General features: G+C 35.8%; 1 protein-coding gene across 1 annotated transcript; it reads right to left on the bottom strand.

The window, feature by feature from the left end:
- BORA (BORA aurora kinase A activator) lies at positions 1-26,420 on the bottom strand. Its single transcript, XM_025441080.3, has 12 exons — positions 26,247-26,420; positions 24,609-24,776; positions 22,826-22,932; positions 19,787-19,832; positions 16,763-16,844; positions 12,457-12,522; positions 11,541-11,597; positions 10,831-11,057; positions 10,140-10,272; positions 7,378-7,991; positions 1,348-1,464; positions 1-311 (listed from the first exon to the last, which is right to left on the bottom strand). The coding sequence occupies exons 1-12, from the start codon at positions 26,382-26,384 to the stop codon at positions 285-287; spliced, it is 1,782 nt and encodes a 593-aa protein (XP_025296865.1). The 5' UTR covers positions 26,385-26,420; the 3' UTR covers positions 1-284.
- Between the last annotated feature and the right edge of the window lie 32 nt (positions 26,421-26,452).

Here is a 26,452-nt window from a genome sequence, read left to right as displayed (position 1 = left end):
TCAAGGTAAGTACAAAAATATTTATTAATGAAAAATACAGTTGTACTTCAATGAGTTGAAAGTTCCAGGAGCTTTTCTGTTGTTCCCATGTCATTAAATTAAGCCCTTGATTTTTCACATTAAGGGGGGAAAGAAAGCTAATAAGCATGTTGGTTGAAGCAACTTTCTCCCAATCACGATCATATTATTGATCCTGTGTGTAAAAAATATGTGAGGAGCCACTGAGCGATGGTCTTTGGTTCGGAGAGGTATGGGCTTCTGCCTTGAGGATTGGCTGTTTTCATTCAACACCTCTGTGTTACATGTTCTTCCTGTGGGGGGAAAAATATTTGCTGCTTGAACAGGACCATTCAAGGGTACAACTACTATGTTTTAAACCTGAATGCAAATTTCCTTATGAATTCTAATAGGACAGTGAAAATAGGGCTTTCTGTGATCAATATTCTGACCAAAAAGTCCTTTTCCTGGACCCTAATGCTTGCTTGCTTTGAAATGAACAGCTGTAATTCCCCGGCAAAATGGAGGAGAGGGAAATTAAGGTGGCCTCCATATTCTGTCTTAAAATTCACTTGGAGAGAGCTATGTTCATTTGCACACTTGCTGGTATTTATTGTGTTTATGAATAAATGGCATATCAAAATCAAAGATTCTCCTGATTAGTTTCTAAAATTATGATGGGTTTTCAATATGCATACATAGTTATAATCATTCTATCTAAAAGGTTCAATAAATGCCCTAATCAAAAGTACGCTCAGTTAGTAAGGTCTATGTTATTCATAGTCTTGAAGGCTTATGGATTTTAAGAAAAGAGCCCTTACACCTTTGAGAGTTGTTATTTGGATGTGTAGTCTCTCACTTGTACCATTTTCCTAATCAAAACTCTTCTTTATGTTTAACTTTGAAACAATGTTAGAGGCAAAAAAATGTCTTCCCTCTCTATTCCCTGTTTTAAGGAAAGGAGTTCAGTTACCAATTCCAAAGTAGGACTGGCTCTCCCTCTCCAACCTCTTCTCATAACCTCTCCCATAGCTAGAGTTACGTAGGAAAATGAAGTGTTTTGATTTAAAAACTACCTTCTGCTGTTAGATGAACTGAAAACAGGCATAAACATGGTAACAAAATTTTAAGCAAAATGGGTGGAAAAATACTAAATGTCACATCTATATAATTTTTAAGATTTTAGTAATCTTTACACCCAAGGTGGGGCTCAAACTCACAACCCCAAGATGAAAAGTCACAGGCTCCACCAACTGAGCCAGCTAGGTGCCCCTGAAAAAATTCATGTTTAGTAAATACTTATAACCTAACTTATAACCATATCATGTCGTCTCCTTGTTTTTTCCATACCTTTGTATTAAAAACTTGAGATTTACTCTCAACCTCTAAGGTTTGTGCATCACTATCTGCTCCAACTGTATCCATAATATTGCTTCCACAATTCTGTGTATTATAGCCACTATCCATCTGATGGGAAAAAGGAAAAGAGAAAAACAAGGATATAACACTGCATACTAGATTAATTCACTTATCCATAAAATTTGAGGAACTTGTATGTTTAAATAAGTTAGAAATATTTATATAAAATATATTTCTAAAATATAAGATACAATTTATATAATTATAAATATAAAATACTTAAGTGAATCACTATATACTACCATTCACAGGTGAACAATACATGTATTATTTAATACCACACTGAATGAAATTTAAAATATAGAAACATAAAAGGTAGTTAGTTCTACATAGAACTGGTTGTTCTTCAAAGTTGTCACTGTACTGCAGCATTCCCTTTGGTAAAATACATCTTGTAGTTTCCTTAGAATCTGAGAACAAGCCACTATGACCTTGCTTTCCTGTTTGTGATCACACCCAGAAGATAAAAGTGAGGATTACAATCAACTTCACCTTCCAGTTCGAGCTTTACCAAGCTTGTCTCCAAATACCTTGGTTTTATCTCTAAATAGGATTTACCTAAAAGGCATGCTATCTTTAAGACTATTCAAAATAATTCACATTTTTTAAAAGGCCAGTTACATTATACACCATTATTGAAATTCAAATCTTAGCTTCATAATAATACTACATATACATAATGGCTCTAGATGTTAGTTCAAATTTTCATTTTAATGAATTGTAGCATTCTCGATGTACTGTTGCAGCCCCAAGTTGAAAAAGGGATTCTAGAAACTTCAGTTTTTGTACATACATGATAAATATTTATTGAATGCCTAAAAAAGTCCCACGGCCTATATGGCACTCTACATAGTACCATTCCTACTTTCTCCTTAAAATAACCCTATAAACCTCACAGATGAAGAAGCTAAGAAAGGTCAACTTTCACAGCATCAGAATGAGGCAATGAAGAGCTGAGTCTCCCAAGCCCCTGTCCACTACACACACTGCATCAATCTTACAGTGCTGAGCACCAAATAACACCAAACCCCATGAGGGGTTCACCCTGTACTTTGAAACTCTTTCTGCAAATTAGAATCAGAGGGAAGGAAAAGACTGTACACTTTTGTCTCCATCACAAAGTGCATTCTAGAAAACAAACAAAAAAACACAACAAAGTGCATTCTACCATAATCTTAAGAAAAACATTTCTAGTTTTCAAGGATGAATGCCTATGTATTCAACTACTGGGAGTCATGTTCTATTTGAACAAAACCCTGTGACACATAAAAAAGAATCTTCCTTTATATTCCAGAGGGAAACACCTGGCTCTACTACCATTTGACAGCTATTTGATCAAAACTGTTAATTATCCTATTGCTTCCAGAGAATCTGCCAATTACTCTTCCTTTTATCACCAGTGCCAAACAACTGGTTTATACAACTCAATAGTAATGCATAACTGAGTATTTCAAGAGAAGAGTTAATACATAAAGAGTAAGACAGACACAGGAAGAGAAGATTGTTTTCCCTAGGAAGAGAAGAATCAATTGGCAGACCCTTAAGATGGCAGCTGACTGCACTGGCTCTCATCTAGACCACTACTAATGGTGATGCCCACCATGGACCAACCAGACAATATACATCATCTCCTAACTCCCCACAGGCATCAAAGCAGGCATCAGCAAAACCAAAACCAAAACCAACCCCCCCCTCCCCCCCACAAAACAACAAAACCAAAACCAGGCATCAGCAACATCTTATAGCTAAGAAGAATAAGGTGCTTAAAAAAAAAAAAAGTCCTACCCTACTCACTGTGAAGTGGACCTTGCCTTAAGATCCACAGCCTATAAATGACAGAACTAATTCAAATTCAGTTCTGAATGCAATGTAGACTTCCAGTTGGACTATGCTGCCTATAAATGATGTTTCTACTGCCAATCAGCCTACACACCATTCCTATACTTTTTTCCCACATAAACCAGATGTGGTATTTCAGAAACATTCCAGATTCAGGTTCGCAACTGGCAAGCAGAGTGGCTTACAGTGCTTTCCCTGCAATTAGGCCTCGGCACTTTCGCCCTTCCCTCACTGCTTTCATCTTCCTTATACTCTGCCCCTTTTGCTTGCTACCTGTCACAGAAGACTTTGTCGCCCATTACCTAAGGGAGTGTCTAGGCACTTTAAGTATACTCACATGAACTCAACTCACGATTCAACTATTATTCTACAATCTTTTTATTGTCCCCATTTTAAATAAGAGGGAACAAGCTCAAAGCTCTCCCTTCCTGAAATTGATAAAACTAACTGAGCTAGGAAATAAACTGAAACCCACCATTTTGCTTTCCCAAATCCAAGCTCCTTAAAGCTATGCTAGCCCCCAGCTACAAATATATGCACCCACGTCCATCCTAGCCCCAACTCCCTGGCCCCCTACGAAAGTGGAAGGGTTACCTGTAGCTAATCCTCCTACCAGAGCTCTAGATTCTATCCCATCTCCGTTCCTTCATGTATAAAACTCATCACTATTTTACAGATTATATTCATTACACCAAGAGGATTAGATTCTAAGTGTAAAACACTTGCCCTGGGTTCTGGTGCTTGAAAAGGATATATAATCAATACCTATTAATAATTGTCCTGCCCAATTTCTAGTTTTCTTTGTTCTTTTTATTCTTCTTCCTCTCCATTTAAATATGCTAGTTTCTCCCATCTAAAGTAAAAACAAAGTTAAAAAGGAAACTTTGAAAAGATCTTAAACTTTAATATTCTTTTCTAGCTGCAATAACCCTTCTGTTCACAATTAAAGTTCTTCAAAGAGTTATCTGCACAGTTTTTTCCACTACTTCACCTCCTTTACCTTCCTTTCATTCACTTTTCACCACTCCACCTGAGCCTGTTCACTCACCAAATTACTTCCATTTTTAATTCAATAGCCACTTTTCAAGCCCTTTGTCCCTTGCTCTTATTTTCACAGTACTAACCATTCTTTCTTTAAGATGTTCCATGACACTATGCTTTCCTCACCTCCCTCTCTCCTCTCTGGCTGGTCCTTCTCAGTTTCCTTTGGGGGCTCTGCTTCCTTTACCAAACCCTCAAAGTTTCATCAGGATTCCAAACATTGATTGGCTCACTGTTCTCACTTTATACAGTCCTGGTTGAACTTACATATACATTCACTCTGTTTTCATTTCACAAATATTTAACAAGTAGCTATTACATGCTCTGGGATAAACCAAAACATACATGATTGCTCGATAAACAGTCTGGAAAGAATGCAAAGTGTACGTGGAATTATGAAAGGATATAATGAGATCTGGCTTGGCTAGTGTGATCAGGGAGGGCTCCTTTGAGGATATGATCATTAAGCTGTGAGCTAAAAAACTAATAGTTAACTAGGTAAAGTGGGAGAGAGAGGAATTCTAAGTAGTATGTGGAAAGGCTCTTTTGACAAGAAGGAACATGGTTACTTAAAACTGGAAAGCTAATGTGACTGAAACAAAGAGAATGAAGGGAAACAAAACAAAGCTGATGAATATAAGGCAAAGGCCAGACCACTGGATACTTTGCCAGCCATGCTACAAATTTTTAAATTAATACCAAAAGCAAAAACAAAACAACCCTCTCAAGCCCCTCAAAACCTTATAAAGATGTGCAAACAAAAAATAATAGAAGGGTTATTGTGTAACGCTGGGAAACTTCCAAAAATTAGAACAAAAAATAAAAAATATCTTGGAAAGATTTTTAAAAATTGGAGAATTAAAAGGAAATTCCAGAAAGAAATGTAAGATAGGAAAAATCTATTATTCAAAAAAAGATCCAAGAATGAAGGACATGAGTTTACAAATTGTAAGGCTCTGCTGAGTGTCCAGTACTATGGATGAAAAGATACCCACACCAAAGAATCACTGAAATTTCTTAACACTGAAAACAAAAGACAAAGAATGTCCAGGTGTAGGTAAAAGAGAGATCAAGTATTAAAATGGTTTTAGATCTCTCACCAGCAAGAATGGAATAAAATCAATGAAACAATGCCTTCAAAGTCTGAAGGACAATTATTTCCAAAATCTCATGTGAGAGAATGAAGGATACATCAGACCTACAGTACCTACAAAATGAACTTTCACAAAGCCACCAGGAAATATGTTCTGATAAAGTGAGAGGTAAACCAGGAAAGAGAAGAATGGAATGTAGAAAACATACGAGAGGTGAAGGGAGACAGAAGACAGGAGAGGTGAAGGGAATCCCCAGTCTGATGAAGGGATATTCTAGGTTGCCAGCATGTACCACACAGGAAGCCAACCAGTCTACAATAAAGCAAGCAAAAGGGCCCTGGGAAAATATGGCTGTCTACAAATGTTTAGAAGCTACCTTTGTGGTAGGAAAATAAGAATGTCTGAAGACATTTTTAAACAATAAAATGCTCTGAAAAAGTTAAACATTATGATACGGCCCGAAGGGTCAAACTAAGACTGACTGGTAGATCTCACAGACAGAACCATATTTTAGCTCAATATAAGGAAGAGGCTTGTAATGATAAGAGAAGCCCTAAAATGGACTAGAATATCCCTGCAGGCACTCAAGTATAGAGTGGATGACAATTTAGTAGTGTTACAGGTTTCCAATGGGATGATTAAAGTTTATTTCAGTGAAAGCATTTTGATTCTTCTTATAAATGCTCTGGGGAAAAAAAAAGAGGCAGTGAGGAAAAGGGAGAGAAAAGAAGTTAACAATACCTTGAAGGCTAAACTAACCTGTAAGTGCTTTTTCACTTAGGAATCAAATTTAGAAGCTAACACATATAAAAATGATTCTAGTGAATTTTTTCTGAGCAATGATCCTGAGAAGTCAGGAAAGACAACAGAGACATAAAAATATGAGCAGATGATTATATTTATTTGGGGTCATTTAGAATCCCTCTGAGTTTTAAATTTTAGCATTCCAAAACTGACAGCACTAAAACATTATACGGTGGTGGGAGAATAAAATGAATGACTACATACAGTGTTGGAAAAGCCCCTGGCATATTGAAACACTGTGTACATGTTAGTTATCACTGAGTCACTACAAACTCTGATTAAAGAATGTGAACTCTAAAGCCATACTGCCAGAATTCAAATCGTGGCACCACTACTCGCTACCAATAGAGGTAATTTATTTACTTAACCTCTCTGATCCTCAGTTACCCCATCAGGTGAACTGTTATCTCCATGTTCCAATCTCACAAGAGTCAATAAATTAACACATGTAAAGTACTCAGAATAATGCCTGGAAAACGGTAAGAACTACTTAAGTGTTATTAGATGTTACTATGAAATGGCAGGTAAGAATTGCCTTCCTATTTTAAAGTTGTTTCAAAATTCTCAGCCCCAACTATAGCAAGTAATGGAACAAATACCCTTCTAAAAGTAAATGCTGGCTCTAAAGTTTGTCAAATGGATCATGTTTCTCCGCTGTCAGATACTGCAAAATTGGAAATGTGTGGTTACATGAAAAATGTTGCTTATAAATCATTTTTTAAAAGTACAAAAAAGCATATACATAAAACTGCTCTAAACTCTATGTTTTTTTCCTCCCCAAATCATATAAAGGAAAAACAAAAACTACTGAAATTTTAAAAGACAAATACTATACCAGGAACTGAATTTCTTTGGTGCTCGGTCCACATGTGAGAGATGAATCCTTAGAAGTAGCCTGACCCTAGCATTCTATAAAAACAGAGCAGCTTGATTTCTTGTCTTCTCTCATCTTTCCTTACTCCTTATTTGAAGTATCACTTAATGTAAATATTATATATGCACCACCAGTCCCAATTAAAAGAAATTCTAATCCTCTTAGTATCACCATGTATGAATGTTTTTTAAAAATGTTATATAAATTATATGATACTACAGTTCTCACATTTAACCCATTTTCTTTCTTAGTATAATCTCAAAAAAAGAATAAGAGAGAAAAGGACTCTAGAATATTAAAATAGCTTACCTGAATGTTACTGCTTTCACAAGGAATGACACTGCTTTCTGCAAGAGGTGACATGCATATATGAGAGTTTTCAATACTGAAGGCAATCCCACTCACAAAATCAGTCATGGGCAAACTCCCATTATCAACCGGCTCCTTAATCCAAGTGTTCTCCTCTGCTATTTCTATAGGATCAACCATATCCACAGTGTTGTTCTCCTTCTCACTTTCAACATCCTGCAACAGTGCTAATTCTTTCTCAGAAGTGCTGGACTGATTCTGTGTAATCGACATGGCAGTCACTACTAAATGTGTGCCATGTGGAGAAGCGTCACTATTCAACTGCTGCAGGTGTAGTCCACCAGTGTCCATGGCTGGTGACGAGGCATCTGTAGGAGGAAGATTCGCCTGATCTTCTTCATCTTCACTGTGAGCCTCGAGAGCAAAAGGTATCCGAATCAGTGAGGTCCGGTACGGAGTACCACCCGTACACATCTCAAGTCTCATAGGAGACCAGTTCTTAATTGGTGAGCAGCCATCTATATAAGGACTTCTGATACATGGATTAGTAATTCCATTAGAATTTGTTGTTCCAGACGAATTATCAGGAGAATGAAAAGTAAACTTCCTTTGTTCTAAAAGAAAGGGAAAAACTGCATCATAAAAACATGCAAATGGAAAAGACATTACAAAATGGTAATCATGCTTTAATGCCAGAAAAATTGGATTTCTAGAACATTCTATTTATTGAAGTGAAATTTTGGTGTTAAAAACAAAGCACAAATGAATTTGTCTCAATAAGTAGGGTATAAGAGTCTTCAAAAAGAAGTCCTCTGGCACTTTCTTTTATTTAAACAAAATAATCTAATCCCTGAGAATTATTTCCTCGTAAACATACTGCTACTATTAGTATTCATATACAAAGAAGATATTGAACAAATCAGCCCAGAGCTACAAATTAATAGCTGTAGCTGATAAATGAAGGTGGTAAAAACACTGCAAAATACTATAAGCAATGTTAAAAAGCAAGCATAAAATTGTAAAATGATATTTGCAATAATGAAGAGCTTAACAATGATAAAATGATAAAAGTGCTTTAAAATGTAATATTTTTATAACTTCACTGGCTTAATAAAAACAAAAGTTTAAAAAAATGGGCAAAAGGCCATAAACAATCCCCCCAAAGGCAAATAAATATATGAAGTGGTCAGCCACACAAATAATAAAGAATATGGAGGACAAAGCAATAAGCATTTGTTTAACAAAAAGTTAAGTACGAACTAAGAATCCCTCCCCAAAGTAAAGGGCCAATAAATATTCAGGAAGAGTTCAACACCATCACAATCAAAGATACAAAAATTAAAGCAGTAAGAGACACATTTCTGTAACATAAGTTAAGAAACAGTAATATCAGTGTTTCTAAATGGGAGAAAGTTTTTTTACATACTATTGATGAAAATTCAATTGGTACAACTTTTTATGAAGAAAATTTGACAAAATTCATCAAGCTCCTTAAAAACAATCAGGGCAAAAAAAAACACAAAAAACAAAAAACAGGGCAGCCCGGGTGGCTCAACGGTTTAACGCCTGCCTTCGGCCCAGGGCCTGATCCTAGAGCCCCAGGATTGAATCCCACATCGGGCTCCCTGCATGAAGCCTGCTTCTCCCTCTGCCTGCGTCTCTGCCTCTCTCTCTCTCTGTCTCTCATGAATAAATAAGTAAAAAAAAAAAAAAAAAAAAAAAAACAATTACCCCTTTTGACCAAATAATTCCACCTCTGAGAATTTAACCTGAAGATATAAATACATACAACACAATGTTTACACAAAAATAGTTTTTTGATAAAGAAAAATTAGAAAAATCTAAATGTTCATCAGTAGTTGAAAACAAACAATACATCCATGATCAATGACTCAAAAATCATTGTTTCATACAGTAATAAATGATTTGAATGACCTACAAAAATATTCTAATACGATACTTGGTAAAAAAAAAAAGCAGACCACAGAACCATAGTGTGTGTGTGTATCTATCTCCACACAAAGAATATACACATTTATGCAAAAGTACATAAACATACATAAAGATTAACAAAAATAGCTTTGAGTTTTCCAATTTATTATGAATAGCTTTTTATTGTAATTTTTTCAAAAGGACCTATAATTTTTTTCAGAGAAATTAACTCACTACAAAGAGGTAAATTTCCCCACACCATATTTACCTTACAAGTCTTACTCAAACAAATATATCTTTACAAAATACAAATATGAGATTACCAAAGTCTGAACCTGCAGATCAGAAGGCACACAGAAACCAACTTAACTCTAAGGTTAATCTTTTTCTGATTTCCTTTATAGGAATCCTTGATATAAATACTGCTAATCAGATGATCTGTGTTTAACACTAGCATAGAACTTTGTCGAGAATCCAGGTATTGTTCCTTTTGTAAAAAGGCCAGCTTTTAAATTTAAGAAGGTTAGTAGTCAGCGCTCTATAGTTTTTTTTGTTTTTGTTTTTTAAGATTTTATTTATTTATTCATGAGAGACACAGAGAGAGAGAGACAGGCAGAGACACAGGCAGAGGGCGAAGGAGGCTCCCTGACTCACAGGGAGCCCAATGTGGGACTCGATCCTGGGAACTGAGCCAAAGGCAGACGCTCAACTGCTGAGCCACCCAGGCATCCCAGAGCTCTATAGTTAGAACAACCTAAAAAATAACTTCTTTAATAACAAATGTTGGTAAACATAAAAATTGAAATTAGGTATTTTCTTATGAAACATACCCGGGAGTGGAGTCTTTCCTATTTGAAATGCGATCGGTGAGAAAGTGGGTGAAGAAAGAGGTGAAGGGCTGGTTATACTTCCCAAGCTGTATTTTTTTGCACTGCCCTGAATAGGGCTGGAAGAAAACTGCCCCTGTGATAAAAATAAATAAAATTACATGGTTCTCTTTCTCTATTTCTTATACCATATGCTATTTATCTTCATCTTCAAAACACGTTTACAAAGTAGATCATATAAACTTTGGTCATTCACCAAAAGGTAAGGCATCTTGTGACAAAAGCAATTAAGAAGACTGTTAGAAAAATTTTGAAATAGAATTATGTTAGTCAAAGTAAAATATAAATGCAGTGTTTATACTAACCATCCTATATCATACTAGCAACTGTTAATGAACAACTTTAAATTACTCCATGAATGTCAATTCTATTGTCATATATGGAAAACCTTACATAGAGTTCAGTAAATAACTTACATTGAAATTCCTTGAGACTCAGGATTAATCTGGTCATCCCCTATACCTCTAAATACAGAAATGAAATCTGACCAAAATATTCCTGACTAATGACAAAATGTGAACTAGTCTAATTCTCACAAAAATATAAAACCCAAAGGCAACCATTCCTTGAGCACAAAATGGACATTGTGGTCCATCTACAGCAAACTATAGCACATGTTCAGTATGCTTCTTACCGAACTTGGTGTCTGCACAGCGCTCCTACACCGTACAGGAGATAAGTCTATCGAATAAAAAACCTCAAGTGAGGCTTGAGCACCACTGCAAGGACTTCTGGGAGAAGCTGGAGGTAAGGAGTCAGAAATACTTCCATTGCCATCTAAAAATAGTTTTCTTCTGAGGGATGAAGAACTCAGGTTTCCAGGAGACTGATCTGAAAATTCATCAGCTCTAAAATAATCACCTATATTTAATATTAACAGAATAAAAGGCAAGGCTTGTCATTTTGAAGAGCAATTGCGCTTCAATTACATGATTTTTTAAAAAACAGCATGTACTATATGTTTGAATTTTGTTCTTATTGAACAAATTTAATTGTTTGTTTTGCATATGTGACATTTGAAATCTGAAATTACTCCTTCTTTTTCAAGTACTTTATTATTAGTGTAGGTAAAACCAACATGATGTGCCTAAGAATAGTTTATGTCTAAAAATCATTTAGAATGTCAAACAACTCATTAGGAATGACAAACATTTTTTATCAGATAAAGGGCTAAAGCAAAATTCATTATGACAAAAAGCCAAATTAAAGAAAAAGGAGAAATTTCAAGACTGTTTCCCCACTTCTTTACAAACAGACATTGCCACCTATTTCCACTTACTTAAAGCCATCAAAACAAAACCTTCTATTTAAGTTATTAAAGGTTTAAACAAACATAATACTTACCTAATACATTTTCTAAATTAAAATCCACAGGAAGAGACAGCAATGTCTGACAAGCAGCTGGAAGCAAGCAGATAAATAAATACAAACATGGATAAATCAATGGAAGCATATTACATGCAATTTAGCATGTGCTTCCCAATCAACCATCTCCCCATGATGTTCCAGCCAAACTGAATTATTTCATTTATGCATTCTATTAAACAACATGCCACCTTTCTATAAGCAGTTTCCCACACCTTCCAGCACTGATATAAACCTGTTATCGGAAAGAGTTAACTCCTGGTTGTACTGCTGGCACTGGAATGAGAAAAGAAGCCAGTTTACAGCTGACTCCTGAACACGGATTTAAACTGCATAGGTTTACTTAAATGTGCATGTTTTCCAATAAATACAGTAGAGTACTATAAATGTAGTTTCTCTTCCTTAGGGCTTTTTTAACGTTTTCTTCTAACTTACTTCATTGTAAAATTACACTACAAATGACATACGAAATATATGTTGACTGACTATTAGTAAGGCTTCCAGTCAACAATAGGCTATTAGCAGTTGAACATTGTGGGAGCAAAAGCTATATGGATTTTTGAGTGCATAAGGGGTTCATACACATAGGCCCCATCTTATTCAAGGGTCAATTGTATTTGGGGATAGATTTCCTCATCATTCACAAAATTTCAGAAAAATGTTTTCCAAAACCAGAAATCGTCTCCCATACTTCAAATAAGAAAACAACACACACATACTAATGTTATTTCTAAAACATGATGGTATTAATCTATTCTAATTGTTTTTAAAATTAGCTCTCATATAGTTCATAATTAAACAATTTCAATTCCAGAGTAAAGTGTTATCACACAATTTAAAATCAAATGTAGCTTAATGTGGAACATTCTTCATTTCAAATTATATTCACACTCACCGTTGCTTTTCTCAGAATGGATGGTCAGCTTTCTACCAATTGGAGAGTCACTAGTTATGTTAATACCTGTAAAACATTTTAAATGTCAAATCTTACATTTTATATTCTTCATTTCCTTCAAGAGTGACCTTTCCCAGAGTAAAAAAGTAAGCAAAGTGAAAACTTTTATTCTACAACACTTTAAAAATAAAATCTGTATAGCTAATAATTTGGCATGTTTCTATTAGTTTTTTAATTCTGAAGGAGCACAAATAAAACTTGAAGGATTACCACAGCAGATGAGGTACCAAGTAATAGTTTTTGAGGAAAGTATGGTTACTCTGTATTATGTCAACTTCAAAAGATTGAAGATGTATGTTAGTCAACCTCAAAGTCCTCTGTTGCTTAATGTTTTGGCAAAATGGGTTATATAAATTGAATTAAAATGCCTGATAATTTCAACAAAATGTAAAATTTGATAAAACTATGTTGTTTCTTTTCATAACAGGAATCAAAAGTCAGGCTGCAAATATTTTTAAATCAAAAATGAATGACTACTAAGTTTCGGTAACTTGAAAGTTATGAGATGAAAAAACAAACACACAATGACAAAAATGACCAATATAAATAAAAGAAAAAGGGAAGGAGCAAAAAAAACCCCAGAAAAACAACAACAACAACAAAAAAAAACAAGAAAGCTTAAAAGAACATTACAGAAGACTGGTAACCTAACAAACCTAAATAAATAAATGAATGAATAGGTGGGTAGATGGGTAAATGAATTAAAGTCTCCTAATAAATACTGTCAGAATGCTGTCTTCTGACAGCTTTGAATTTGAATGCTGTCTTTGAATGCTGTCTTTGCTGTAAGCAGTGTGACCTATAAAGTAAATGTAGTCAAGGCACTTTGCTGCAGAAAACTCTATAATGTCCTTGGTCTTCAGGCTAGAGCCCAAACACCTCAGCGTCATAGAAAGCCCTTCAAAACCTTGTCTGTCTCTAGAACAGTTGTCCTCCAACTAAACACTATTTGAGCACCTTAAAAAAAACGAGCTTCTCCCTCATATTTAGGTATTTCTCATGCTATTCTGACTTTTCTCCCTTATTTGCTGAGTCTGGTTGATTAAGTTTCAGCTTAAATTGTCTTCCACCAGCATGCATTCCCTGACCTCCTTAGATCAGAAAAGCACCAACTACAGCATTATCATGCTTTTCAACTCTATTGTGAGTGATTCCTCAGTTGTTTCCTCCAGGAGGACTTCTTAAATAAGCTTAAGAACGCCATCAAATGAGAAAAAAAAACTGATGTATTTGATTACATCAGAGTAAGATTTCTTTGCAACCAAAGAAATCAAGAACAAAAACAGCATAAATATGACAGAATGGGAAATGGTATTTGAAATCTTTAGAACCAATATAACCTTGTTACACAAGGTGTCTTAGAAATTAACAAGAAAAAAAAAAAGACAGCAATCCAATATAAATATAACCAATATACTATAAATAAGTATTTCGCAAGAAAGGAAATTGCAAAGACCATTAGTATATGAAGAAATGAAAATTTCAAAAATCATTTAGAATGTCAAACAACTCATTAGGAATGACAAACATTTTTTTATCAGATAAAGGGCTAGTATCCAAAATCTATAAATAACTTATCAAACTCAACACTCAAAGAATAAATAATTCAGTCAAGAAGATATGGGCAAAAGACATGAACAGACATTTCTCCAAAGAAGACATGCAAATAGCCAATAGACACATGAAAAAAAATGTTCAACGTCACTTGGCATCAGGGAAATACATATTAAAATCACAGTAAGATACTACCTCACACCAGTCAGAAGTCAGAATGGCTAAAATTAACAAGTCAGGAAACAAAAGATGTTGGCAAGGAAGTGGAGAAAGCAAAACCCTCTTACACTGCTGGTGGGAATGCAAACTAGTGCAGCCACTCTGGAAAACAGTATGGGGGTTCCTCAGAAAATTAAAAATAGAACTAACCTATGATCCAGCAATTACGCTACTAGGTATTTACCCCAAAGATACAAATGTAGTGATCCGAAGTGGCACCTGCACCCCAGTGTTTATAGCAGCAATGTTCACAGCAGCCAAACTATAGAAAGAGCACAGATGTCCACTGACAGATGAATGGATAAAGATGTGTTATATATGCACAATGGAATATTTTCCAAAAGAATGAAATCTTGCTATGTACAATGGCGTGGATGGAACAAGAGGGTATTATGCTAAGTGAAATAAGTCAATCAGAGAAATAATTATCATAGGATTTCACTCAAGTGGAATTTAAGAAACAAAACAGAGGAACATAGGGGAAGGGAGGGAAAAATAAAACAAGACAAAATCAGAAAGGGAGACAATCCAGAAGAGACTCTTAATCATAGGAAACAAACAAGGGTTGGTGGAGGGGTGGAGGATGGGGACATGGGGTTAACTGGGTGATAGACATTAAGGAGGGCACATGATGTAATGAGCACTGGGTGTTATATACAACAGATGAATTACTCAACTCTACCTCTGAAACTAATAACACACTATATGTTAATAAATTAAGTGTAATTTAAATTAAATTTTAAAAAACAAAAGGCAAACATTTGAAACCTGGATAATGTCAAATGTTGGCAGGGATGTGGGGGCACAGGAATCAGTTGGTAGTTGTATAGACTGCGCATTCTGGAGAGCAGGCGGGCACTACATAGTCAAAACAGGTAAACACACAGCTCATATGCTAGGAATTCTCAGCCTGTGTATATATTTCAAAGAAATTCTCACTCAAGTCCATAAATTAAAACACATGAGGATATTCATTGAAGCACCTTGCTGCACAAGTATTAATAGTAAAAGTTAACAGTATAAGCCAATGTGAATAAACAAAACATTTTTGCCTCTGACCAACCAGTATAAAGACCACATAAAAGGTTGAGTCATCTGTTCAAAAATCCAACATGAAAGGAGTTAGGGGGAAAAAACTAGTGTCTATGAAAATGCTACCTTGGATAGAAATTTTAGCACTGGGATGGACATTAACAGGCAACTATGTAGTTTAACTCCTTTATTTTAGAAATGAAAAGCTGAGGTCTAAAGATCTCAGGATGCTTCTACAGGTTTATAGTAGCAGGGGGTCTCCAGCTCAGGTCTCTGTCCACTACTGCACCCTACCTTCAGTTTGTAATGGCTGAGAATACAGAATTCAACGTAGAACATCTAGTTGTGAATCAAGGTTCTACCACTTTTATCATCTTTGTAATCCTGAATGAGTGCTCTAACCTTTCTAAAAGTAGGTTTTCTCATCAAATGAGGCCAATAATAGTATCTACCTCAAGTGAGCTGTTGTACAGAATTACTGAAAGCACTTAGCACTGTATAGCACATGGGAAGTGCTCAATTCATTTTACCTATTATTGTGTTTTTTGATAATGAATGAAATAGTCTTTCTTACAATGAGAGCATAATTAATGTACGTTAAATAGAAGAATGGGCAATTTCACTGAAATGAGCATATATATATATATATATATACAAGTAATACTCAAACAGTGCTCATAACTCAAAGGACAGTGAGAGCAAATATAACCATTTCCTGGAGGCAGAAAAATATTTGAAAGATTACTGGTTTGTCCTTCAATTTCCTCATTAATTTTGCATATAATCATCTATATTACACTGCCCTAGGTCAAGTGTCCATATTTCTTCTATCTTTATAAGAAATCGGCAAATTAGCAAAAAAACAAAACAATTTAAGAGTTTCATTTTAAATATTAACCTTGAAAATTAGGCAGAAATCACTAACAGCTCAGTTCTTGATTTATATCAACCATTTTGGCATCAATGGATCCTCTATAACCATCATAACGGATATTCATAATGGTCATGAAGAAAAAGTTAAATTCAAGATAAAATGGCCATAAAAAGAATTCAGTATATTTTAGTCACATTTTAAACTGTAACCTCTAAGCATTTTTGCTGCTGACACACAATGTTACATTAGTTTTACATGTACAGCATAGTGATCTGACAACTCTATAAAACTCTATAGATTATGCTCTGTTCACAAGTGTAGCTACCATCTGTCACCATACAATACTATTACAGTATCACTGAATATATTCTCTATGTTTTGCCTTTTATTCTCGAGTTATTCATTCATTACTTGGAAGCTTGACCCTTAAAGGTATCCAGAAATCTAATAGCAAGCTACTTACCAAAGCAATAAGCTGACACTTCACTGTATATTGCTCTACATTCACTGAGCTTTATGATTCTATGATTTTTATAATTTTTATTCATAAGATTTTTATGCACTCACATTTACTGGAATGATATTCTGAAAGCTGTTTCCCTTCATGATCCGTCCAAGGAGAGGGTACAATGACATCTTTTGTGAAAAACTAGAAAAAATAAAGTTATACAATTAGGCATAATTTCCCCCCCCCAAATATAAATAAGTACCTATGTTATTTTCAAATAATCATCAAACGTGATAAAGACTTTAGTTACATTTAAAAATTTTAATACTTAAAAGCACAAATGACCAAAGGTAAAATAAATGTAACATATATATAAAGAGAAATGTTACTATTTCCACCACTTAAATTTAAAACTTGCAAATTAATCTAAAGGCATTAATCATAGAGAAATATTTTAAATTCCTCCCAATTGGGGGGGGGGGGCCAAGGGTGGAGATGACAAAAGGGAATATGAAGAAGGGAGAAATAAATGGAAATAAATATATACAAGTAAGCTCCTAGAATGGTATGCTGGAACTGGCTTATACTGGCTCTCAAGATCTAATTATTAAATTTTCAGGAATTTTGTGCATCAGTTGTTAAAACCAACGTTAAAACTTGTAAACTTACAATTAAATATATAAAAAATAAAGGTCACAAAAGCCCCAACTCTCTACTTGCTAATTATTTTACACTGACCAGTATCCATGCTCTTGAGATTAATCAGAATGGTGGAACTCCCACTGCACTTCTTTTACTTGGTAATGTCACATCAGTAACTTGAAACTGGTCATGGTCGGAGTATTCACATTACAGATAGCAGTAATCACTAAAAATCATACTCCTCCCTCAGAGGGCCAGCTGTCAAACATTTATCAGTATACCACTGGTCAGTATATTCAAATGGAGGTAAGAGCATTTGGATACATATTTTTCCTTTTTTCATTCCAGATATAAAGTCTAATACAGTGTTTTTTTCCCTTCCCTCTCTCTGTTTTGGAAGGAATTCAAAGCATTTTCTTTTTTTTCCCCTTACATAATCTCTACATCCAATATGGGGCTCAAATTCCTTAACTCTGAGATCAGGAGTCCTGAGCTCCACCGACTAAGCCAGCCAGCCAGGTACCTCCAAAACATTTTCTTTATATTTTGCTAAACATATGGTTAAGAACAATTTCTTTAACATGAGGAAAGATGTAAAAAAAAAAGGGGGGGGGGAGGGGAGCAGAGATTATGATATGTACAATTTCCAGAAAAAAAAATATGAAAGACCCACCCCCACCAACTAATGAAGCAATGTATTTAGTCCATTCAAAATTAAAGACCTATAGATCCAAATTAACAAGATGAAATTTTTAAAGTGATTAGAATAATACAAATTAAGAAGCTGAATAATAATCAGTATTGCAGATAGAAGAAAACAGTGGGTATGATAACATGACCAGGAGTAAAAACTGCTGTAACCTTTTGGGAGAGCCACATTGCAAAATTTACCAAAACTGAAAACACAAAGCCTCTGACTTCCTAAGTATGTTGCAATCACACAAAGATATATGCACAAGTGTGTTCACTGAAACATTATTTGTAATAGAAAAACATCAAATACAACGTAAGTATTAGTAGGGGCTCAGTTAGGTTACAATACATTAATACAAAGGAATACTATGCCATTACTAAGAATCAGTATGTGCTAAAAAAAAAACAAACAAACAAAACAAAACTAAGGAACATTATTAAGCAAAAAAAGATGCAAAACAGTATGAGAATGATGATACTATTTGTTAAAGGCCATTTGCATTATATACATAAAATTAATCTAAAAGTATAAAAGTCACATAGTTACTTTTAGGAAGTAAGATGGGAAACAAGAAGCTTTTTATTTTCACTTTATAATTTTCCTTTGAATTCTAAACTTTGTTTATACTATCTGCATATATTTATTCTCTCAAATATTTATACATTTGAAAATATTTGTTTCTGATACATTAACTTGTTTCTGATACACTGACCCTAATTTTCACTCTGATTTTATTTTCTTAAATTTTTTGCTGAATTTCCCTTTAAAATTGAGGCTTCTAAAGGGAAAGCACATTTTCTAAAATGTTGGGAAATGGGAAACAGTCTGAGAGTATTCAACTGTTGTGAAATCAAGTATAGATCAGAGTGAAAATTCTGAAGTTACTAGATAAATAAGCAGATAATATTTGGGAGGAGGAAAGCACATGCAAGAGTTTTTGAAGAAATATGCTATATCTGAAACACAAGGGGCCAATATCAACACTAGAAAAATAAGCGCGGGGGGTGGGGCACAGCATCACTTAATTTCTATACACACACCATAGCTAAAGTGTTCTGGGATTCAGAAGAGTTGAATATAGCTAAGGAATAGGGGTGGGTAGAGAGGGCTGGTAAGGGAAAAAGGAAAAACAGGTATTTTCATGACATAAAGACTTTCTGGGAAATAACTAGATAGATAACCCTGGTTTGCACTCTAGGAGGAGATCATCAAACAAATGAGCAAAAAGTGAAAAACTTGGTTTATTATTTTTATCTAAAAAAAAAAACCCTACATGTGTAATATACTTTCTTCTATGTTTTAGAAAGGTATTTTATTTCATGAAATATATTGTGTCTTGAAAACTCAAAGCATTAACAACAACAAAAGATGAAACTATTGCCAATGCCAATCTCGATTTTCAAGGTCTGAAAATATTCAACTTCCTCTATACAAACTCCAACTTGAAACAGAAGTTTGTGCTCATCAGTATCCTGAAGGCACAAGGAAGACAAACTGTTTGATAGGCCCTGAGAATGAAAAGATAAGTGAAGTACAATATTGGCCAACAGAAGAATTTAGTCAAGGGGAGAGAAGCACTAAACCAATCATTACAATATTGTAATAGCAGCACTATGACCGGCACTGGAATGGCTGAACAACACTGGTCTTATGGGAGTACAGAGGGGCACTTGACACGGCTAGGGACAGGTCAGGCTGGTAGGTTCTGGGATAGTAAAAGATTTAAAGGAAGTCATCCTAAAAGAGGTGACGTGCAGGCAGAATTGATGCTTAACTGGCTTTATGATCAGTAACAGTTTTAAGTTACCTCTTCAATGGCTTTTTGTCTTTTGTCTTCCACATCTTTATCTATTCTATACAGAGATAAAGAAGAAACATAACCATGCCATTACTTCAGCTGATTGAACATTTAAAATAATAAGCTTTCAAAGAAATAATTTCCTTCTGTTGAAAACTGGCAAATGTTAGGCTCATTAAAAAAACAACCACCTGTATCTTATTACATTTAGTAAATGACAGTATTTGGATATTTGGCATTGTGCTGTTAGGCTTACCTCCCTCCTTTCCATTCAGTTTGAATGGAATAGTATTTTCTGTTAAAGGGCTTACATTGATATCATTTTTAAATTACTATTAACAACATAAAGTAATTTGAATAAACTTTGTTCTTTAACTATCACAAGAGGCATTTCATTCCACAGAAATCTACTGTTCAAATTCTTTTTCTTCAATTATAGCAAGTTTATCATAGCCATAATTTTAGAATCAACTCTTACTCTGAAATAGAAGAAAAGAAACTATCATAGTTCTGAATTAAGGAACAAAAATATTAATTATGAAATAAAATATTGACAATATAGAATTCTGTGCAAATGAATTTTTTTATTTTGATACAATATGCAATTACAGCAACACAAGTTTATCAGCTACAAGATTTAACAAAATGTTGGGTCTCCAGCATGAGGCATAGACTTGCCAAGGACTAAGCAGCTAGCCTTAGAGGACCACTTTAATCTGTCCCAGGGAAGACTATTTGCTTTCTGTTAATAAGTTGGTAAACACTTCTTTTTACAACAATTTAAAAGAATGTCTCTCCGAGTTTTTCATATATATATTTTAGTAGCTTAACAAACCTCATATAAGAATATGTTTCACAAATTAAAATCAAGTGAATTTTTCAAGTAAAAGAATGATGAGAAAATAGACTACAGTGATAATCCACATATCTCAGCTTGAACAATAGCCATTTTGGGGGGCAAATAACTCAGTTCTCTTTATCTTATCATGCACATAAAGCAGGTCAAAATGACAGTGCATAGTAACAGCATATAATATTTAGTAAGCTCTGATTTAGTATTACCTCATTCAGAAATATTTTCTGCTGCATCAGATGGACTAAGAACCTGAAATATTTAGGGGATTGCTAGAAGCAGTGAAAATCAGTTTAGGCAAATATTTACCACCTGATCATGGAAGGTTCTAAGAAGTCATATAGGACAGAGTATCCTGACCATTATATTACAGAACACTGGCATGATGCATCTAGGTTACACGGATACCCTGAATGGATCCTGAGTAGAGGAGGGCCTTTTCAGGACTGTTCAACTTCTGTATGGACAGACTCATTTGCTTACACCCATCTGCCTTATTGTCATCATTTTTTATGAGTAGCAGAATGAAAGGGTGGGAAGCACTGAAACAGGGAACTCAGATTAGAAAGGAAGAGGCACTGGAAGCCACTGCTTGTTTCTAAGAATGAATCAATGTTTTCTTGAGACTGTACTCACCGTCCTTTGTAGAAGCCATAAACATTTATTGAATTACATTAGTAAATTATATTAAAATTACGGTCTTTCCCACTCTTTTCCTCTCTTTTGTATTACAAATCTACCTACTGAAATACACCAAGATTCTTTTTATAAATCTACCTAGAGAATACATCATTTATCAATAAGTATAGAAATGTTGTGCCACAACTTTGGTTAATTGTATTGTTGGTTCTGGATATTAGAAATAATAGTCTATACTTCTTCAGTATTCCTCAACACGCTCAATAACTACCTTTTAACTAAGATAACCTTTGTCCATGATTGAATATATCAAGAGGCAAATAATAAAGCAAATAGTTTGTGTGAAACAAACAAAAAAAATCAGTCTAATTTGATGTCACCCATTTGCTTTTAGATTCTGAAACTTTCACTTTCTCTTCAAAGATACTATTTATTTTTAAGTTAAAGTTCTTTTACGCTCTCTCTCCATTCTAGTCCCTTTTTATAACACTTCTAGATGGACATTAATTGTGAGTGAATGGTCATCAAGTTAAGAAGCAAGAGAGGAAGGGGTAGAAAATCTAGACAAATATTTGCAAAAGTATTGCAACATATATATGTTTTTCTGTGACTGAATTCTGAAGTTAAAGAGAAAACAATTATCCATTATTCTGGAAAGACAACACATGTACCTTGGGACTGAAAATTAAAAGGTGGTTACATCAGTATTCAATTGTTTCAAATATCTAAAAAATCAGACTATAAAACTGACATCAACAAGAATCCCCAAAACTATTAACACTGTTATTTATAATTACAGATTACAGTAATATGTAATCAAAAGCTAGGTGTGTTCCACCAAAGAAGTACATGTCGTCTCTATGTTGGACATCATCAAGCAGCACAGCACACCAGTCCAAGACACACCAGTGCTTAGAAACCTATATAAAATATCAACAAGTTAAGGCTGCTCTGATTAACAGATTGACTGCAATACAATGTAATTTAGATCCCTACGGGTCTTATATCAAAGCTGCATAATATCTAGAAAAGCTCTCTCTGTTGCAAATGGATACCATTTCATTTAATGTGTTTGAATTTGGTGAGGGGATTTTAGGCTTCCTCAAACCTCAAACACAAACAGAAATGAAAGAGCATTTTGCTTTACTCCAAACCACAAAAAGAAAAAAAACAAAAACAAAAACTCAATGGGAAAAGCCACAATCATACAGAAAGGTACAAATTGCAAAATGGTCTTCCTTCTACTAAGTGCTGGAAAGCACAGTTGTCCCATAAGTAGCAGAAGAAAGTTATCTCAAAAAACAAACAAACAAACAAACAAAACAGAAAAAAAACCACAGAAGATCCCTACTCAGGTTTAAAACTGTTAGCAAGGGAATCTTCTTTCTGGATACAGTTCTTTCTTTGAACTCACTCTTCATTTAGGTACAACAAATCTGTATCAGAATCTTTCCTCCCTGATATCTTTACATATAAATATATTCAACTTTTGGAATTTCCTAACTTTCTTCACTTAATAATGTTATTATATTTAGATACAAAAAAGGAAAACTTACCGAGAATGACTTAAGTATAAAGCTTGACGATGAATGTCTTCTGGGTCTATTTCTACAGGATTTATTACAGCTAGTTGATCAATAGACCACCTAAATTTCCCTGGAGTCTTAACAAAAGAAAGTGAACTTATGAGTAAAAGCAAACTAAAACACTTCATCAAAATGCTAACCAAAAAGCTAACCAAAATGTCAGCTTCAAAAATAATGTGAATGGTTATAATGCAAAAGTATTTTAAAGCTGTATTTTAAAATTTGGCTTTACCACTAAATTAAATGGCAAATGATAATCAAATCACACTAAATCAATTGGTCTGTATTTTAAAATATCTGAATCTTCCATCTGGGCGATTTTTAAAATTGCGTAATGATGGGGAAAATCACAGTAGAGTAATAAAGGTATAGAAATTCCAGAATTAATACTCATCAACAATGTAACATACCCCAGTAAAAGTAAAAATCTCTTATTAGAGTTATCAAAGGTCTTTACTTTCACTAATAATGAACTGAAATGAAGTCCTAACTACAGAAGTGCCTGCAAAAGATCATAAAATAGTTGATGCTTAAAATAATTAGGAAAAGTAATCATTGCTACTCTTCTGCATTCAACTATCCAACTGAACCAGAAACTTGCCCAAATCCTAATCTGTAATTTGGAATGCATTTTTGACAAAGTTAGGCTTAAAAACCCAATATCCTACACATTCTGGCTTTGAGGATTAAGTTGCAGCCAATCTATTATTTATTCTATATTAACAGGTAACTAAAATGGAATACAGTTGAATCAAAAATCATGAGGTCAGATTAACTCAATATAAACTGCCTAACTGTACAACTTAACTTGATCTTTGTTTAAGCTGACATGAAAATATAGCATAAACAGCCACTCACTTTGGAGTTTTTCTAGGTAATTTACTAGGTTAAAAGATCATACTTCAAAAGAACGCCAGGGTAGCAAGTAACAGTAAAAATAAGCTAAAGTAATAGCCTTTCCTAATCTCCAAAGGAGCACTTTCCCTTCCATAGCACCCTTAGCCACCTTAACCACTAACAGCACATATATTGTTTTGAAGTTGCTAGATTAGTTATTCTTTTCCTTTAGAGTAGATGTTGGCTTCTTTTTATACAATCTGCAAGCTAAAAATGATTGGAAAAATAAAAAATTATTTCATGACATGTGAAAATTACATGAAATTCAAACATTCATAAATAAAGCTTTATTGAAACACAGCCATGTTTGTTTACATATTACCTATGGCTGCTTTTGTGATACCAGGCAGAGGCTGACTAGTCTTAACAGCAACAAGATGACCTGTGAAGCCTGAAATATTTACTGTCTAGCCCTTGAGAGAAAAAGTTTGCTGATCCCTGCATTAGAATAGAAGCTCCTTGAGAGTTTGTGTTTAATGACCCTGACTTATTCTTTATGCTTCGTACTTTAACACACAGCAGCAATCAAATAGGTTTGCTCAATAAAGGAGATGACATAGCTTCTCTTTGAATGTGTTATTAGTAAATACATAATCAACCACAGTATCTAGCTATATCCAGTTGCAAGAAGCCAAGACATTATCTACTGAAAGAAAAAAAAAGAGAAATGTTGGCAAAAAACAAAACAAAAAAAAAACCTACCTAACTTATTATTAGCCCAGTCACTACAGTGAACATTACAATTAAGAAAGCAAATTCCCCATATACGTGCTCCATAATAAATTTCTCCCTTAAGTTGTAAAGAAAGATGTTTACATGTAAGATAATTTGTATATGTCAGACAAGAATAGCTTACTGGTAATTTCCTTGATTTAAAAACAGAAGGACTGGAGAGAGTTTGTTCATGGAGATTAGAATAATCACCAGGACTTTCAAAAGGATTCAGAACTGGGACCCTTCCTGGAGTTTCCGGTGTTATCTGCATTCCTGATTCTTTGACATCTCCCATAGCACAGAGAGAAAACTAAAAAAAAAAAAAAAAAAAAAAAAAGGCATTATGAACAATAAAACTGGCACATTCCACATTCATTTTGACAACTAAAATGTATTCAACAAACATTTTGCATAAAGAACTCAAAATCTAATGCTCTTGGGTTGTTTATAGTTTACAAAAGGCATCACATACATCTTCTAAAGTGATCCTCGAAATAACCTTGAGGACTAGAGAGGTACAGGATATGATTAGGGATATAAACTCAGAGAAGCTAAGTAGCACAAAAGTAGCAGTCAACCGCATATGAATGAGTTCAGGTCCGCTTTCGAAGCAACGAAGAGGCACAAGAGGCACAAAACTCTTTCCAACTAAAAGGCTATAGTTCCAACTAAAACCTATAGTTTCTTTATTCCTTATTTCAAGTCTCCAAACACTTAACATACTTCGGATATCCCAGCAATTGCCTATCAAACGACAGCTGCTAAGCCACAATTATTTGCAGCAGGCAGATATATACGAGACAAGGAAGCTTAAGCACGAGTGTCTTTCTTCCACTTTAGCCCCAAAGCACGGCTGATTAGGGCTAGGAGACTAACCGCCCTTTGGTTGCCTCTCCTCAAACATCCTCCTTGCGGTAAGACGTCCAGGGTAGAAGGCAAGACTGCATTACTTTCAGTCAAAGGGGGGTCGGCACGACTAGGGAGAAAGGATCCACTTCTGGAAGGCCGAAGCAGCTGGCTTCCTCGGGGGTGAAGAGCAGAGGTGGACACTCCAGCCAGTGTCACTCCCAGTCCTAAGCGATCACAGCTTGGCGCCCCCCCAGCCGCCCCCCCCACACCCTCTTCCGCACCTATTCCCTCGCTGCTCCCATTCCCCCCGGGGGACAGCGGGCAGGTGGGTCGGCAAGGGAGGAAAAGGGAGCTCTCCAACTCAAGACAGGAGGAAAGGCCAGGGGCTACAAAGAACGTACCTAGTGGTGCGTATAAAAAAGGAAGCCCCCCCAGTAGGCGACTCCAGGGCGCTCCCGGGGGGCCAGGCCAGCTCCCACGACAGGCATAGACTCTTTAACTCCCCGCTTCCGCGCTGTCTTAGGCCAACCAGCGCCCAGGCCCCGTGGGGGGACTGGCCAATCGCGTCGCGCCGCCGTCCGCGAACCAACCAATCGCATCGAGGCCGCGTAGCAAATTCGAACGGCAACTCCCCGCTTCGCATTCCGCGCAGAGTAACGAGGCTCCAAATTTAAATCAACGCAGCCTCACGCCGGCGACGAGCGCGAGGGGCGGAGCCTGCCCGGCGTGAGCGGGGGACGCGTGGTGTGATTGCCCGGGAGAGAGGCCGGCGCTCCAGTTCCGGGTCAGGCCCTTCTCCCGCCTCCCTCGGCCTCCGCCATGGCGAGCAGCAGCGGCCCCGGGGCGGCGGCGGCAGCGGCGGCGAACCTCAACGCGGTGAGGGAGACCATGGACGGTGAGTGCCCGTTTCTCCCCCTCGCCCCCCCCTTACCTTGTCTCCGTTTCCCCCAGCCAGGGCCCCCAGGCGGCGGGAAGCCAAGAAGGACTTGAGGTCCACTTCCGGCCCCGGACGGCATCTTCGAGGATCCTCCCAGGGGATCCGCCGAGGCCGTGGCGCCGAGGGTGCCATCCTTCGAGAGCGCTCTCTGGGCTCCGGCGTGCTGTGTCGCGCGCACGGCGTTCCAGCCGCCACGTCAG

Source organism: Canis lupus, chromosome 22 (assembly GCF_003254725.2).
Source record: "Canis lupus dingo isolate Sandy chromosome 22, ASM325472v2, whole genome shotgun sequence".
Lineage (NCBI taxonomy): Eukaryota > Metazoa > Chordata > Mammalia > Carnivora > Canidae > Canis > Canis lupus.
This window is presented reverse-complemented; position numbering and strand designations above follow the sequence as displayed.

Bases quoted from the DNA above. Each gene is read 5' to 3' on its own strand.
- BORA (XM_025441080.3), bottom strand. From the start codon at position 26,384: ATGGCACCCTCGGCGCCACGGCCTCGGCGGATCCCCTGGGAGGATCCT. The intron at 16,845-19,786 runs GTAACTTAAAAC...TATTTTTTCTAG, and splicing joins GACAAAAAGCCATTGAAGAG to TTTTTCACAAAAGATGTCAT. The intron at 11,058-11,540 runs GTAAGTATTATG...TATTAAATATAG, and splicing joins TAATTTAGAAAATGTATTAG to GTGATTATTTTAGAGCTGAT.